The following is a 16,299-nucleotide window of genomic DNA, read 5'->3' as shown; positions in this document are numbered from 1 at the left end:
AGCCACTGGGAGTTCTGCAGGGAGATGGGTTTCAACATCCAGTTTTCCAACAGATGCAATTTAGTGAGCACCTCCATATGAAGAAGGGAAGCAGCAGCGAAGTGAATAAAGGGAGAGAGCTAACTGACTTCGGTTAACTGTTCTGTCGCATTAGTATCTTAAAAGACCATCTACACAATCATGAAAATTTAAGAGACAATGCCGTGGTACAAAAAGTTTATTTAGTCACAATTTTGTAAACATATGAGGTAAATTAACATTTACATCAACTTGTTTCTTACAGATTTTAATACACAAGGCACTTCTTTGAAGACAGCACTTTTAACTGTTTGCTGGTTTTATTGTTACTACAAGTTCCTGAGGGCCCAGAAAACTTGTGTTTGTTGTCAGATTCTGTCATGTAAAAGACAAACATCCGGTAAGCAACAAGAAAACTGAGTAAGCTTTCTCATGCTTTACAGCTGTGAGAAACAGTGTCAATGGGAATAGGAATATATTCTCCACCTTAAAATATGTTCACATATCTTGCATAACTCTTCAAGGACTGAAACTTCTGGAATTTGATTGGCATCTTACAACAAACTCAAAATGCAAATCTACGATTTCTTCTTCACATCAGTGTTTTTTGCTTATGCAAATAGTCCCATTACCTTTAATGGTCTTATCTGCAAGAGTAAAAATAACTTGGATGATAGTGTATTTGCAGGCTCAGAACCGTATTTTTGGCTAGAAAGCAAAACATTTATTTTTTGTAAAATCTTCTACAGTGTAACAGTGCAGTGTTTCTCCACAAGTATTTTGTTTGGAATTTTAAACCAGGCTGTAAATTTAGCTCTTAAAGGACATATGTCACAGCTAGTTTTTGTCATTGAACCTCTAAACACACAAGAAGGCATATCAATAATAATGAACCTTAGTTTATTTGGTAATAATTGAGTTCATGATGAAAACTATCTTTTTTTACAGTGTGCTCCTTATATATCCAGCTCTTGTATTTTACTTATACAGAGAAAACTGATACTACAGATCAGTGATGAGGTTTAATTGTCTTTAATGGTATTGCCTTATGTCTGAAGAGTTCCCGTGTTATAGTAAGACATTTCTCTCTTAGGTTTAACATATTGGCAGTCATTCTTTTACTTCTTATACAAATGTAAACTTAGAAAACAGTTTATTTCATCCAAATGTGCAATCTGAAATCAAAAACCGAATGTAAACTTCAGAAAATCAAAATTACAAGAGCACACTTTTCACAAGAAAAATCCAAGTAAATGAAACAAAAACATTTGGAATTAAAAAAAAAAAAAAAAAAACCAAACAACCCAGCCTGTTCAAATCCAGTGTTAGTGTCTGTACTAAACAAAAAGACCTGGGGGCTCAACGCTCCGCTTCTGCAGACTATTGTCACCCACGTAAATTCAGTGGAATACAACAGTTTGTAGCAGCTGAGGAGGTGGTCACACGACTAACCAAAAAGGACCTAAGTACTGATCTGATTTTTAAAGCTTGCCTTATTTAATTTACCAGTCCTACACTTATGTATTCATACCAGAAAATAATCTCAAGAGCTGCAAAATGTCAGATACTTCATTAGCTTTAAGTGCCTTGATGAACAACAAATATACTGAGCCAAATCAATCCCTGGTACCACTTTGCACACAACTGGCTTCCAAATTACACCAGAAAAGAACACAGTTTATCTGCTTTTTCAGTGCATGCTACCTATTTTCAAGAAGCTATGATTTTTCAATGTCAGCACGGACCAACAAATTCAAGGAGCACTTTTTTATCTACGAAAACCCAAGAAATTAATTTTCATAGATAAAATATTCTACTTTAATAAAGGGAAGGTTCTAGCAGGCTGTCTTCATTGAATCAAAATACAAAGGGAAGAAATGTGGGGGTTTAAATTGTCTATACTTCATCTTCTTTTGTATTAACTGACAGCTGCACAAATTAGAAAAGCCCAGTGATAGAAAACAGATCAACTGTGTCCATGGCCAAGAAACTATGTATTTATGTGCAATGCAGATACATTTTTACTATATCTTTATGAAAAACGTACTAATGAAATCAGTGATTTGGAAAATATATTTCATATAACCATCGCGGTTGGAAGGGACCTTTGGAAGTCATCTAGCCCAACCCCCTATGCTCCAAGCCGGGTCAATTAATACCAGTGAGTTGACTTACTGCAAAAAGAGTAGCACATCATACACCTGGTAACTTGTTCAAAGAGTATTTTTTTTTTCATTTTTTTTCTTTTCTTTTCCATAGCTTACCTTAGCATTTTTTTAAACTTCAACTAAGAGAGAGAACAATTTTTCCACAATCATTCTACTCAAAGAGCAAAAATGAGTGGGGTTTTTTTCAGTTCTCTTAGTATCAGGCACAATTCTGTTCTGACCTCTGCTTTTGCAGTAACTTACCTACTGGTTTCACGTTAGGTGTGTGTATAAGATCTTTCAAGATTGTGGCTTGAACAGCCATATGACCAGGCTAAATCAAAGTATCATTTGCTAGCAGTTCCCTCTTTGGAATTAATTGATGTTAAAAAGTAACAGCTTGGATATTAGCAGATTATTTCTGCCAGCAGACTCTGTTCTGCAAGTCAGTTGGTGTTTGTACGTATTCTCTTTAAGTATGGAAGTCTGCATAGTTATGCTTTACTCATAGCATGCTGAACTCAGTGATCATTCATGAGTAAAGATTAACGTACTCAAAATCAGCCACACCAGTAAGATTTTTTTCCAACAAATCTGATTCCAGATGTGACGCAGCAACTAAAAGCAGTTGTAAGCACTATGGGGCAGTTCTGCCAAAACAGTTACCTGGGCTTAAATGAAGAAACAATTACCAGACTCCAAATGAAATTGTAAGTAACCGAGAAGCTTGACGCTGTATAGTTACATGAGGGAACTTAAGCTGATCTTAAAAGCACAACCTGAGAGTTGTAGCTTTGCTTTCTCAGACCAGTACTGCTTGGATGTGGAGGCGGTTCCCTCAGATTTCTCTTAAGGGTTGCAAAAGAGTTACATTTCTCCCCCTGAGCTTCACCTAACAGGAAAAATTATCTTTGACAGCTTTCCAGTAGTTACTCTGCCTGAAAATACCACATACTCCACAAAAGCACTTGAACTCTCTGCAGGTCTAACCACACACATTAACTTGAAAAGGGCAGACTAGGTATCAGTTGATCCTAAGTTAAACCTATCTCTGTTGTTAATTTTTATATACAATATGGATGCAATCCTGCAGGACACACTCTGTGAGGGTTGTACCAAAGACTGCAAGATTCAAAGCTTCATCAAACAACAAGTCAGTTTTGCTCTCAGGCATTGATATAAAAAAAAGCACATATTCCAGGTGGTCTGGTTTATATAAATATACTCCAGAGACTTTGACTTCATTCTTCAGAAAGCATAAAAGAAAGGAAAATATAGCCCATGAATTTTGATGTATTAAAATACAGAGATGGATATTGCATTATTTCAGCAATATAATTACTTGGCAGTTAGCAAAACTTACAAAATAGATGCTAGTAAATCTAAAAATTTTGAGTGTTAAACTCTGCCTTTGTTTACACCTAGGCAACTTTAACAGCTTTAGTCTAAGTTCAGCATAGTTGCATGGATACAACAGAAAGCAGAATTTAGCTTTTAGCTTTCTTGCAGAAAGAGTTTTTATGGCTTATAACATAGAATATTCATGAGACCATGCCTGAAGCTGAACACCTAATAGTAAATATCTTTACTGTACTCCTGAACATTTTCTTTTAATGCAGTGTCTGCCCTTAAGATCAGTGGCAGCAGAAAGACTTCTTGCCTGGTTCACCACAAGCAGGTCAAGGAAGTCATGAGACAACATGCCCAAGGGTTGCAGAACAGTGCTTCTGATCATGAGAAATTCTTTGTGTCTACTCAGAAAGCAGTAGTAAAAATAAATGTTTAATCTTGAGTGGTAGGAATATACTCAACTGTTGAATAAAATAAACACATTCAGGAAAACATTTAACAGCAGAGATAACTGGCAATTGTAACTACTTGCTACAGGGTGACCCTGCTTTGCCTGAGAAAGGACTGCACTGCCAGGCCAAATACTTTGAAGATGCAAAGGGCTATCCCAGTGTGTTTGACTGCTCTTCTTCAGTTACAGTACTTTCAGTTTATAGCAGCAGTAGGACTGACTCCGAGCTTCAGTTGTTTTGGCTTCTGCTTAGAACAGAAGTTGGACCTAATCCTGCATTCCTTTTGTACCCAAAATCTCCTGAGCATTATCAGGCATTCAAAATTCTGACTAATGTCTGTAGAGCACTTGTTACAAAGGAATAAAGGACACAGCCAGTTGTAAGGAAAGCTGCACCTTAGAAAAAAATACCCAGTAGTTTCCTCCACCCATTTTTAAGGGAAACACAATTTTCAAAAGCAGGATTTTAACGTCTTTATTTAAGGCCCCAAATCTATATTCCTTCTAACTCCCAAAACTAAACATGAGAATGTTAGTTTTGCTTGAATAAGGCCTGCAAGATCCATCCCCAAATCTTGCTCCTTGTTAAATTGAATGGAAATTCTGCAAGTGACTTCAGTGGGATCAGAATAGACCCTTCATCCACTAGCATGTTGCCCAGATACTTTAGCCACCTTTTCTGCAATACAATATTGTCTGAATCTGTTTTCACTGACCTGTAAGACACTACAGATTGTTGTTAAAGCAAAGGGTAGAACACAACAGGAAATAATGTTGCTTTGGGAATTTTACCATTAGTAAGTTTCTTTCCCCTTACATTTTCTTGTAAGATCAAAGATCAAACTAAAATGATTAAGTACACAGTCAAGTAACTTTAAACCTACAGATCAAAATTATGCTCAAAATGTTCAAATACTTAAAAATATGCACTCAAGTTTACTTCTAAAAAGCATTTTTCCAACAAACTTAAGCTGATATCTAATAGTCTAAAATGCAGAGCTGTACTTCAACCTATTGTTTGTCCACGGGCAACGTATGGGGCCACAATGTATTGAAATCATAATCCTTGCTTTCTGAAGAGAAATTGTTCTGTGTAATAATTTCTGAGGTGTGGTTTAAATTCCTGTCCTCCTCTAAGCAATTTCAGAAGTCATCTAAAATTATAATCAAACATGCTCAAACATATTTGTGGGCTTAAAAACATGGTGTGATCATGGTCGGCAAACACTGGATAGAAGGTCAAACCGAACACTTCCTAACAGGTCAAGAGTAAAAAAAAAATTATAGAAATAGGAACCTCAAAAATCTATTACAGGGGTTACCTAAACTTTGCCCGGCCAAGGACCACATTGGTGATTTGCCATGAGCACAAAGGCTTCATTAAGGCATGTTATATGGAAGAGACTGAGTCACTTTCAATATAACAAGTTGGTCCATAGAGGTGACAGGTGCCAACAGGCAATATGCCACCCTGACGTTTGCCATAGGGCTATGTAAGATTTAAGAGGAAAAAAATAAGTCATTGCACCTACTCATGTAGAGCTTATATGAAAAAGGGTGGAAATGAAGGCAAGGGCAAGAGGGAAATGACAGCCAGGCATATGGGCACTAGGGTTATTAACATTTTTCTCAGATTAAAGTCAGCCTCGGGACACGTGGCCAGCTACCATCCCCACCTGTTATCTGTGCAGGCCTTCCCTATGGCTGCCCTTGGGAGGTCTGCCATGGACAAGAAGGAAAGTGGGATTGGTCCCCTGGCTCACAGGCTGTGCTTTGGCCACCCCTGACCTATTAGAAAATGTTGATATTTTTCCCCACTACAACTCACAGAGTGCAAAAACAGCAAGCGTCCAAGCGTCAAAGTTTGAAGCCCAGGCCTTCCCACCCACGCCAGGCCTAGCCTCCCTGGGCAGCTCCCCTGCCCACTCTGCCTTCCATCACCTGCTCCTCTGAGCAGAGGCGACCGCGCTACACGGCCAGGTCGTCTGACCTGGCTCTGCAGCTGCTCGACTTACTGGCCCTGCTCAAGCGCCGTGTGTCTATGAGCAGCGGTGGCTCATGCATCTCCACGGTGGTGCAGGCAGCTGAGACGGGCCGTTCCTCTGACAGCTCCTCCTCACCCTCCACATCCCACTTGCTGCCGCTTGCCCCGCTCAGGCTGGTGCTGCTGCCGCTGTTGGCTGCAGCGACGGGTGGCCCAGCTGGGGGTGGGAGTAGCTGCTCCAGTGGCTCTTCCTGCTCGGGAAGGTGACGCCGGACACTGCTGGGGGTAGAGGAGCAAGCTGAGCTGGAGGGCACCTTCTCCGGCTGCTCAGCTGCCATGTTGACCCAGTTATGCTCAGCTGCCAGGGCATGGCTGTTGCTGTTGAAGTAGTTGACGACGGCTGGCGTGGGTGTGGGGATGGGGGTCGGGATGGTGACAGGAGTGGAGATGGGCGTGGGAGTCACAGCACGGTGTCTCTCCTCAGGAACTGGAGAAGCAACAGGGTAGCTGGCCATGGGGGCCATGTTGGAGGGGGGCCGCGGTCTTGGAGCAGCTGCAGCGTAGTAGGGTGCCATGCTCACCGGGGCCAGCAGCGGTGTGACAGTGCGGGTGTCAGGCAGAACAGGGGGGGGTGCGGCAGTCGTTACCACCACGGGTGGTGCCGGTGGTGGCAGGGTAACAGGTTTGGACTCCCCTGTTACCATGACCGGTGTCATTGTTGCAACAGGCATCTCAAGGCTGTACCGGCTTGTCATGCCCTGCTTGAGCTTCTTCCATCCCAAGTGATATATCTCAAGCATGTTCAGCAGCAGGGAGACAGAGGCCACCACCAACATGAAGATGATGAAGATGGTCTTCTCAGTGGGCCGTGAGATGAAGCAGTCCACAGTATGTGGGCAAGGTGAGCGGCTGCACTGGTACACTGGCTTTAGCTCGAAGCCATACAGGAAGTACTGGCCCACGATGAAGCCCACCTCAAACAGTGTCTTGAAAATTATGTTGAAGACGTAGGTACGGAGCAGGGCCCCCCCCATGCGGATTCTACCGCGTTCATCACGGATCGGGAGCTTCTCCTTCCCCCTTTTGACAAGAGGATCCTTGATGTTATTGCTGCCTCCTCCACCACCACTGCCAGACACTGCTGCTCCTGGGTAATTTCCATCTTTGATGCTTCCCTTCTTTTTCAGCTCTTCTTTCTCTTTCCTCTTCTCCTCCATGCGTACAATGTGCAGTACATGGCCCAGGTAGATGAGGGTTGGAGTGGAGACAAAAATGATCTGCAGCACCCAGAAGCGGATGTGAGAAATGGGGAAGGCTTTGTCATAGCAAACATTTTCACAACCAGGTTGCTGAGTGTTGCATGTAAAGTCTGACTGCTCATCTCCCCAAACCTCCTCAGCAGCAGCCCCCAGCACCAGTATCCTGAAGATAAACAGTACCGTCAGCCAAACCTTGCCAATAACCGTGGAGTGCTCCTGCGCATTCTCTAACAGTCTCCCCAGAAAGCTCCAGTCACCCATTGTTTCAGATTTCTAACCTACAATAAGAACATCAGAGCAATTAGAGCAATGTTAAAAAATCTTATAATTACACAATACCGGGACAGAACAGATTGATCCTCAACAAATGACATTTCGTAAGTGTACTTCCTTTTGCAGAATATTGCATGCTTATGTTAAGAACTACATAACCTTGTGACGATGCAGTCATGGGGTTTAGTGAGCACAGAAGTGGGATGTTTAGTGCTTTCACCTAGCCAATACAAGTTTAAGTGTCTATACACAACATGTAAGATTCATAACTAGTATTTCTACAAGATTTAAATATTTAAAAAACATGATTTCTGTTTTCTCCAGCTGAGATGCCTCTAATTGTTCTTGCCTATTTTCAGAAAAGAACAGATGAAAATCAGTTCAATTAAACAGAATATTCCTACTATTAATGCAACTGCACTTGCACCTGAGTGTGATTAAAGTTTGCCTAACTCTAATTATCTTATTGTTATCAGGACTTATTCACTCCAGCATTCAGGAGGTTAATAATGTCCCAGGTCTCTGTTATTTTCATACTGTACAAAACCAGAAAAATAATTATTAAAAACCTACAGAATTTACAGTTTAATTTTGGAATGTGTACACCACCAACAAGCATGTTCTCAAAGCCTGGTCACGTTTGAGTTTATTTCTAAAAAGATAATTATTTAAATTGCTTGAAATATTGGGAGGAATGAGAAATTCTGAGAGGAATGGTGGGAAGTTTTCCATGCCATTTCCCCTCCTGTTCTGACAGTGTTACTGAACCACATGTACCGCAATGTTATTTAAAAAAAAACAAAACCAAACAAACCTCAAGGGCACTTCAGCAACTGTGCACAGAGATTTTCTTGGAAAAATAAAATTATATCCTGTGACCTTACTTCTGTGACAAACAGCTGGTAAATATTCTCAGTAGTTTCCACCAATTCATGTATGCTGGGCTTCCCATTGTCCAATTCTAGGCAGTGACACAACTTCTGATTTGGAAAGGCTTAAAGTACAAGAATTTTTTTAAAGATCAGATTCCTCACAAGCTGCCTTCAATTGAGAAACAAGCTATTATCTGCTGGTATCACTTTGGTTATCCTTGGCCTGTTCCTAATTGGAATACATGTAAGAATATTAGAATATACGTAAGAAGTACATTTCATTATTCTAATGAACACACTTCTATATTTGTATGTCAATCTTCAACTGAAAACAAAATACAACTTTACTTTCAGCTAACTTCAATACCTTCAAAAATACTTATAATTCAGATATAACAATTTGCATGCAAAAAAACACCATCAGGAAAGACTGATTATCCTCTTGCTCAGAATATTCAGAATAATAAAATCTCAGAATATTTTATAAATACACTGAATTACATTTTACTATTTTTGTTTTTATACTTATACTTCTTGTCCAAATACCCATGTGTCTTACAATTCCCAAGAAGAAAAAGCATTTATCATTACAGGTAGGAATTTACCACTAAGAAAATGTACTATTCTCGATATTATGTTACTGTGATTTTCAGCAACGATGTCACTGTTTTTCCAGAGGAAGCATTTCCAAAGTCTGTACTGAAGTCCTTTCAGGCTTTTAGTTAAGGTAATTTAAGAAATTTAAGTTAAGTTCCTTTTTTTATAACTCAATTTTACGATGAAGCAATGAAATACCTGTAACTGCAGAACAGTACACTTTCACACAAAAAGCAACAACACACCTGTTAGTATTTTGCATTTTTGTAAATCCTGGAATATTAATTCACTTTTTAGCCCCACAAAGGTAATGCAGCAAAAACTCCTAAAAAAAAAAGATCTTTGATATTTTACAAAAACACGTTACCTTTAATATAACTGAATTATTTTTCCAGCATAGCATAGTAAACTGCAAATGATGATATTAACAATGAAATACCGATTTTGTGGAGTAATGTCCCTGGTCCTATAACAATTTTTAGTAATTTTTTTAAAGTATATTGAGATTTTTTTTTTTGACAAGTGTATTTTTTTCCCCACTTAAAACAGTAGCCCAAAACAGAATAAATTGTTAAAATACTTATTTTTAATAACCTATTTTAATATGTTTATATAATTTTAAAATTTAATTCTCAATCTTAATTTTATGAGGTTTACAGTATTTTGGACAGCGAAGTAATTTTAATCTCGAGAAGTATTAATTTTTCAGGGAATAATGAATTAATTTTTTATCTTTCTTACTCAAAACCATTTGAAGATATACTCAGTTTAGTTCCATCTTTGGACAGAACTATACTGTTGTTTGGGAATAATCTCATATTGAGTAGGAAAATGTAGGAACAGAAAAATTTATAATGTGATATTTGATGTATTAAAGAAGTTTAGCATAACCCTATATTCAGTATTTAATTTCTCTGCTATCCTTTGCAATATTCTGTGCTTCTCCATTCAGTTCTCTCTGCCTCACTCTTTATTTTCTATCCAGATCAAGCAAAACAGGCAGCTCAGATAATAAGTAGTCAAAGTTACAGTTTGTTCTTTTGTTACTAATACTTGTAATGGAAAGTTTATTAATCAGCAGAAGTTAGCACATTAAGTCTTCTTTAATTCATTAATTATGGTCCACTTTCAGCACAGCTGCCATTACCCTTAAGTCCAACGGCACAGAGGCCACACACCGTTCTTTAAAAAATGAATTTGATTTGTCCTCATGAAAAATTATAACCCCTGCACTGTAAGGTGAACAGAGGTGGCAATCTTTTATTTTCCCCTATAGGCACACCAGAGTGTCTCTCTTACTAAGATCAACAGGCAATGTCGAGCACAATGAAAGCAGGATTTTTTGTGCCTTTCTGAAGAATTATCTAGTGATTAGTGGAAGAAGAAAAATAACAATTTGTAAAAAGTAAAGGAAAGATGACGAATAATATAATGTACTTTATTCTCAATCATTCTCCATACACTAATAAGCCTGAGGATGTTTTTTTCCTTTTACTACAGGTCAACAATGCCCAGGCAGAGATAATTCAGGATACCAAAGACATGACATGACACATTTCTCAAAGGATACACTTTAAAAAGCTATTCTAATGCTTACATTAATTAAAAGATTTATTTCTATGTATCAGAGTGTGCAAATTCATCCTGCACACAAAGAAAAAGTGTTTAAGCAGTGAGCATATACTTCACAGCATCTTAACCACACAGAGGTGAAAACCGCAGTGTTCACCTGAGTATGAATCACAGCAATCACTGCCTTCACTACACGTGTATTACCCATAGTACATAAATACGGAAAGGGCAATGCAAAGATACATATCTCCACTGGCTGAAGCGTTCTCAGAAATCCAGGTCCCATATCTTTCTTCAATGTCAATACATTCTCCAGTGAGTAATTCTTAAAGCTAATGTAACTCATCCAAAGATCAGATCAACAATTTTAAAAGGGTGCTTTGATACAAGTAATGATTAAATGACATCAAACAAAACTGGAGGGCTCACAGAGCTCACAGAACATTTGAGCTGTCACCATGAAGTTCAACAATAAAATACCAAAATCTAAATTTAAACAGCCACAACTCAGTATTTTAGCTGAGAACAATTCCAAGCTTTCTTTTGTAGTATTACATAAACTTCAACTGTAGAGTACTACTTTCAGTGCTGCTGAAACACAGAGCTAGGCAACAGTTAAATCCTAATCTTATATATGGATTGTGAAGGGAGACATTGTTTCTTTCTGCGTTTGGAAAAAATACAGATTAAGAAAGGAAACAAGTTTATCTGTATTTCACCACATTCATGCGGAAGTACCTGCTGGGGAATAACAGATAATCTGTCTCTGAAAGCAATCTACTTCAGTGGTATGAGAAGCAAGGACTGCATGAAACTTGTGATCATTTAGTAAGAACTGAGAGTCGTATATTGTTTGTGTCACTTAGAAAAATCACTCCTCTGACACAAGTATTGAAAAACAGGCAGTTCACAAAAACTGGCATGGCATTCTGTTTAAGAATCAATGCTGTGCTATTAATTATTAGGTTTAATACATGCACAAATACACTTTGTGGACACTGTATTGTGTGTTTGTGTGTGTGACAAAGAGAATGAACAAGAGAGAATAAATTTTAAAAGCGGTCATATCATGTATATCTCTCTACAGGAGAGAAATAACTATCAGGTGTCATCTATAAACTTGCCCAGTTATTATTTCTATTTCTAAGGACATCTACAAAGAGGTTCATCACTATGTATCAAGTGTGTGAAATAATTATTTATAATTTTACTCATACATGTATATGTTTATGTATTTCTATTCACATACACACACATCTACACACATAAATAACTACACAGCTATGTTACATACATTATCAGATTATGACACCTGGTGTATTTATGATTTTATTATACTGCTGTATCTCAAAAATGTCCCTTAGCAATTAATTAGAAACCTAACAGATGTCCTTGTCTGAATATGACTTCTTAAATTCAGTCCACATTTTCTTTCATTCCTTGTGACAGTAAAATCTTGGGATTTAGGTTTTTATCTTCAAAATTATCTGAATTCTATAAACAAGTATGAGGGAAAAAATGCTGTTAAAAGAGAAAACAACTTGTAGTATTTCCTTTGTTTTTGCACTAAACAATCAGGCATCTCCATTACTACCAGGTTTTTAACTCTGCTAATTTAAATCCAATAAAAGTAGTCACCCTGCACAAAGTCTGCAGCATGACCATGACATTCCAGACAAACTGGCAGACATACAAGGACAGAATGAGCCACTGAACAATATCCAGTGAAACCCAGTGGTATTCGATCATGTACCTATATATGAAACACAACGGTGGGTGTTTCATAATTCACCATGGAAGTTTCATACTTCATTTTATAAACTTGTTCAAATGAGCACTTCAAAAATACCCTTCTTCTTACTCGTAGTGTCATACTTCCAGACACATCTATTATCACTTTCATTATTTTAAACACTTGTTAAAAATTAATTCCTTAGCTGACCTTGTTATTACCTTAAACTTACTTTACTGCTATGGAGCCTTCTCCTTAAATCCCAGGCAAAACTTCGCTTGACTTCTTCTTGACTTCACTTGACCTCTGAGTGAAAGTTTGGCCTGAGTAAAGGAAAAAGTGCAAGGAGTGCAAGGCTGAGCCCAGGAGGAGAACTACACCCCGCCTGTTAAACCTCTCTGTTCCCTGGTATAACAAACCCTTGCTCTGATTCACTACGCGCAGGAGAAAAACAGGACAAAAAGTAACCCCTCTTCTCCCCCAGAATACTCAAATGCCATCTTAGAACTCTACGTTGGAATGAAAAGATGGTGACTTACCAATAAAACTCTTAAAGGTGTGAAGGGTGTGGAGCTACCAGGGGACTATGGAACAGCTGTCGAACATGAGGGTAAGAGTCCCTACATCCCGAGTGAGTGAAGCATGAATGAGTCAGATCTGTCAGGTGCCCACATACGATCAGCCACATGGATCTAAAAACTGCACAGTAAGGAGTGTCCCGCCCCCCGCCCCAGATATACAAAGGAAAGACGAGCCCTTCTGGCATTCAAAGACTCAAGACCCTTTTTCCCTGCAGAGAAGCAGGTGAACAGACAAGTATCAGTCTGAAGGGACTTCAGGCAAGTTACAGTAATTGCAAGGGAGGTACTATAAGCCCTGTTTAAACTTCTTAAAGTACATTTTTGTCTTATGGAAACCATCTAAATATTTTGCTAGTTTAATTCTAAAATGTTCCTCTAGGATTTTCCCTTTAAATTTCCTTTAAAGGGAAACTCCAGTAGCTCTGGCCACTCTGTTTAGTTCCTTCTTCATATCTATGCCAGTGTCTTAAAGACCTAACACACACTCAGGATACCTAATAACATCCTAGGCTTATGTGATTTCTTCAGTGAGTCAGTGCTGAACCCAAATACTTTTCTGTTACTCTTTTTGCCTACAGGAAAAAAAAACAAAACACAAATGAAACAACTTTTCTTGCTTATAACATTGGCAAACTTTTGCTTAATCAAGTTATAAATATCTTCCAAAGAATTCCAAAGAGTATTTATTAATCTCAAATATTCTGCATCCCTTGTGAGTCCTAAGTGAACAAGTGAATAACTGGCACGGTTTTGGTAACTCTCAGACCAAAGATGTGACCAGAATGAGGTAAAAGCCTGGTCAATGCAGGGAGGCCACCCCGCCGTTTTTCCCACTATCAGGAGACAGTGTTTGTAAGGGGAGGCAACTCAGAGCTCACCTCAAGAAACCCCGGAACCATCTTGGGTTTCACTTGTGAAATCCATCATTCTGCGTGGCACCACTCACAAGGGTAAAAGCAACTCTGGGTCCACTTTGGGATTTAACTTCACTCGGAGTGTAAAACTGGTTTGAAACGCGTATCATGTTGAAATGCTAGTGGTAACCCTTAAGGAAGGAATTACACGCCCCTACAAACGCACACTTCGGTGGGCGGCAGCCCCAACAATCCCGGATACAAACGATATTTGGTGCTTCCCCCTCCGCTGCATGTTCTGAGGTACTCGGTGAGCTCTGGACACCCTTCCCTGCCGCACCAGGCTCAGTTATCGGCCCTGTCTGCAGGCCCCGCTGCCCGCAGGCGGCTCCCTCGGTGCGGCGGGCAGAGCGGACGCGGCGGGGTCCCTCAGGGCGGTATTTGCGGCAGCACGGCCCCTTCTACCCTTCCTCCTCAGCACGACGAGCGGCGCTCGGCCGCGCCCGCCCTCCCCTGGCGCCCAGCCCAGGGCCGAGGGGCACGGCAAGCGGGCAGAGGCCCCGGCAGGCTCCCGCCTCCCGCTCCCAGCGCGGGCTCCGACTCTGGCCGCCGCCGCGTCCCCTCGGCCGAGGCGCCCTCCGCGGGCTGCGGGCCCCTGCCCCGGAGCCGCCGGCCGAGCGGCGCAGCCCAGGGCCGCTCTACTTACGCTTTGCGGGAGCAAGGCTATTTTAAGTAGCAAAAGCTTAACTCGTTCAGAAGAGTCCAGACAGTGTTGGCGCATAGCTCGTTTAATCGGGGGGAAAGAGGCCCCCAAACTTTGCTCGGGCTACGGAAAAAAGCGGCGGAGCGGGGGTGCGGGGGCGGGGCGGGACGCGCCGGGAGGCCGGTGCCCAGCGCCCTACCTGCTGCCGCGGCTGGCAACGTGCCCCTCGGGCGGCGGCTGCCCACGGCCCGCCCGTGGCGGGGCCGGCGGACGGCCTCCCCTGTAGGCACCGGGCACCCGTCACTCCCTCTCTCCCCTCCCCTTGCCCGCCTCCCACCGCGGGCAGAGCCGCCGGCTTCACCCTCAGCGCCTTCCGCGGGGCTGCGGCCGGTAGCCCCGTCTCCTCACCCAGGAGCTCCGAGCGGAGCGGCCGGGGCGTTTGCCCTTCCCTCCCCGGCTTATAAAACGTCGTCACTGTGCAGATAATCCATCCTCCTTCGCGGGCCAGGGTGGGATTTCCTGAGAAATAAACGGCTCCTTCCTCCGAGAGGACAGGAGCGTTAAGAAACCCTCCCCGACGGGGTTCCCGCCCGAACCACAGGCTCCGCTCCAAGGCAGCGCGGCGGGAGCCGCCACCGGCGGGAGCCGCCACCGGCGGGAGCCGCTCCGCCCCTGCCTCCTGCTGCCCCCGGGAAGCGGCGCTGGGCTGCCGGCACCGGCTGCCGGCGGGAACACGTAGGAGCGAGCCGGCACCGCACAGACGCGCACACGTGCATACACGCTCACAGACTTGCACAGACACGCACACGCTGGCGCAGACACGCTCACACGCTCACACACATGCTCACAGACTTGCACGCACACGCTCACCCACGGTCACACCCACACGCTCACACACACGCACACGGTCGCATACGCACACGCTCACACACCTGGTCACACACCCGGTCACACACACACACGCTCACACACACACACGCTCACACACCTGGTCACACACCCGGTCACACACACACCCGGTCACACACACACACACCCGCTCACACACACACCCGCTCACACACACACACACCCGCTCACACACACACCCGGTCACACACACCCCCGGTCACACACGCACACACACACACACGGTCACACACCCCCCCTCTCACAGGCGCGGCAGCGCCGCCCAGTGTCCCGTCGCGCCGTGCCGGCGCCGCCCGCCCTCCCCGGGGAGCGGGGCCCCTGTCACCCATGAGCCGTGGGGCAAAAGTTTTTAGAGCAAACATTTAGAAAGAAAAAAACAAGCACCCAAACGGCAGAAGGTTCTTCACAGAAGGAGGGTTTTCCGTGAGAAGAGGTAAACTTCACTGCTGCTGCCTGTCTGTCCCGTGCGAAGATCCCCCCGGGGCTGCCAGCCCCCGACCCGGGCTGCTCCACAGCTGGCGGCCGCTGCCCTTGGGTCAAGGCAGACCCTTTGGTTTTCAGAGCGAAGGCAGCATTGCGGCAGCTCCTCGCGGTATTTCAATACACTTGTCAAATTTTATAAATTACAAGCCTGGGTCTTCAAAGTTTGAGAGTCTATACCTGGGACTGAGCCTATTTTAGCAAAAGAAAGTATTATGGATAATTTTTTGAAAAGTTTTTTCCCCCAGCTTCATCTCAGTCAAGATTAGCTCTCAAGATGTTGACCATTTGAAAAAACAGATCAGTTGCAACTATTTTCAAACTGATGATTTAAAGGTGGCTCTTAATATTTTCAGCATCAATCCTAAAAAAAAATATTACTATCACCTTTGTGTGTTCTTCAGTGTTGCCCTGAGAAAAAAACATTAGACAGAATGACTTAAACTCAGCAACTCCTCAGCATTAACATAGGAGTTTCTGTTGATATCTACTCTACAGTCAGAGAGCTGAAAACTTA

The 16,299-nt window shown here is 42.2% G+C and overlaps 1 protein-coding gene across 2 annotated transcripts; it reads right to left on the bottom strand.

The window, feature by feature from the left end:
• Positions 1 to 201: 201 nt before the first annotated feature.
• GJA3 (gap junction protein alpha 3) lies at positions 202 to 13,374 on the bottom strand. Of its 2 annotated transcripts, XM_074915732.1 has the most exons (3): positions 13,331 to 13,374; positions 12,477 to 12,559; positions 202 to 7,487 (listed from the first exon to the last, which is right to left on the bottom strand). In XM_074915732.1, exon 3 carries the CDS (start codon positions 7,468 to 7,470, stop codon positions 5,935 to 5,937), a length of 1,536 nt encoding a protein of 511 aa, XP_074771833.1. In that variant the 5' UTR covers positions 7,471 to 7,487; positions 12,477 to 12,559; positions 13,331 to 13,374; the 3' UTR covers positions 202 to 5,934. The 2 variants fall into 2 exon arrangements, with proteins under 2 accessions (XP_074771833.1, XP_074771844.1); XM_074915743.1 differs by lacking the exon at positions 13,331 to 13,374 and having other exon boundaries at positions 12,488 to 12,563.
• Positions 13,375 to 16,299: the final 2,925 nt, after the last annotated feature.

This window comes from Athene noctua, chromosome 1 (genome assembly GCF_965140245.1).
Source record: "Athene noctua chromosome 1, bAthNoc1.hap1.1, whole genome shotgun sequence".
NCBI classification, from domain to species: Eukaryota; Metazoa; Chordata; class Aves; order Strigiformes; family Strigidae; genus Athene; species Athene noctua.
This window is presented reverse-complemented; position numbering and strand designations above follow the sequence as displayed.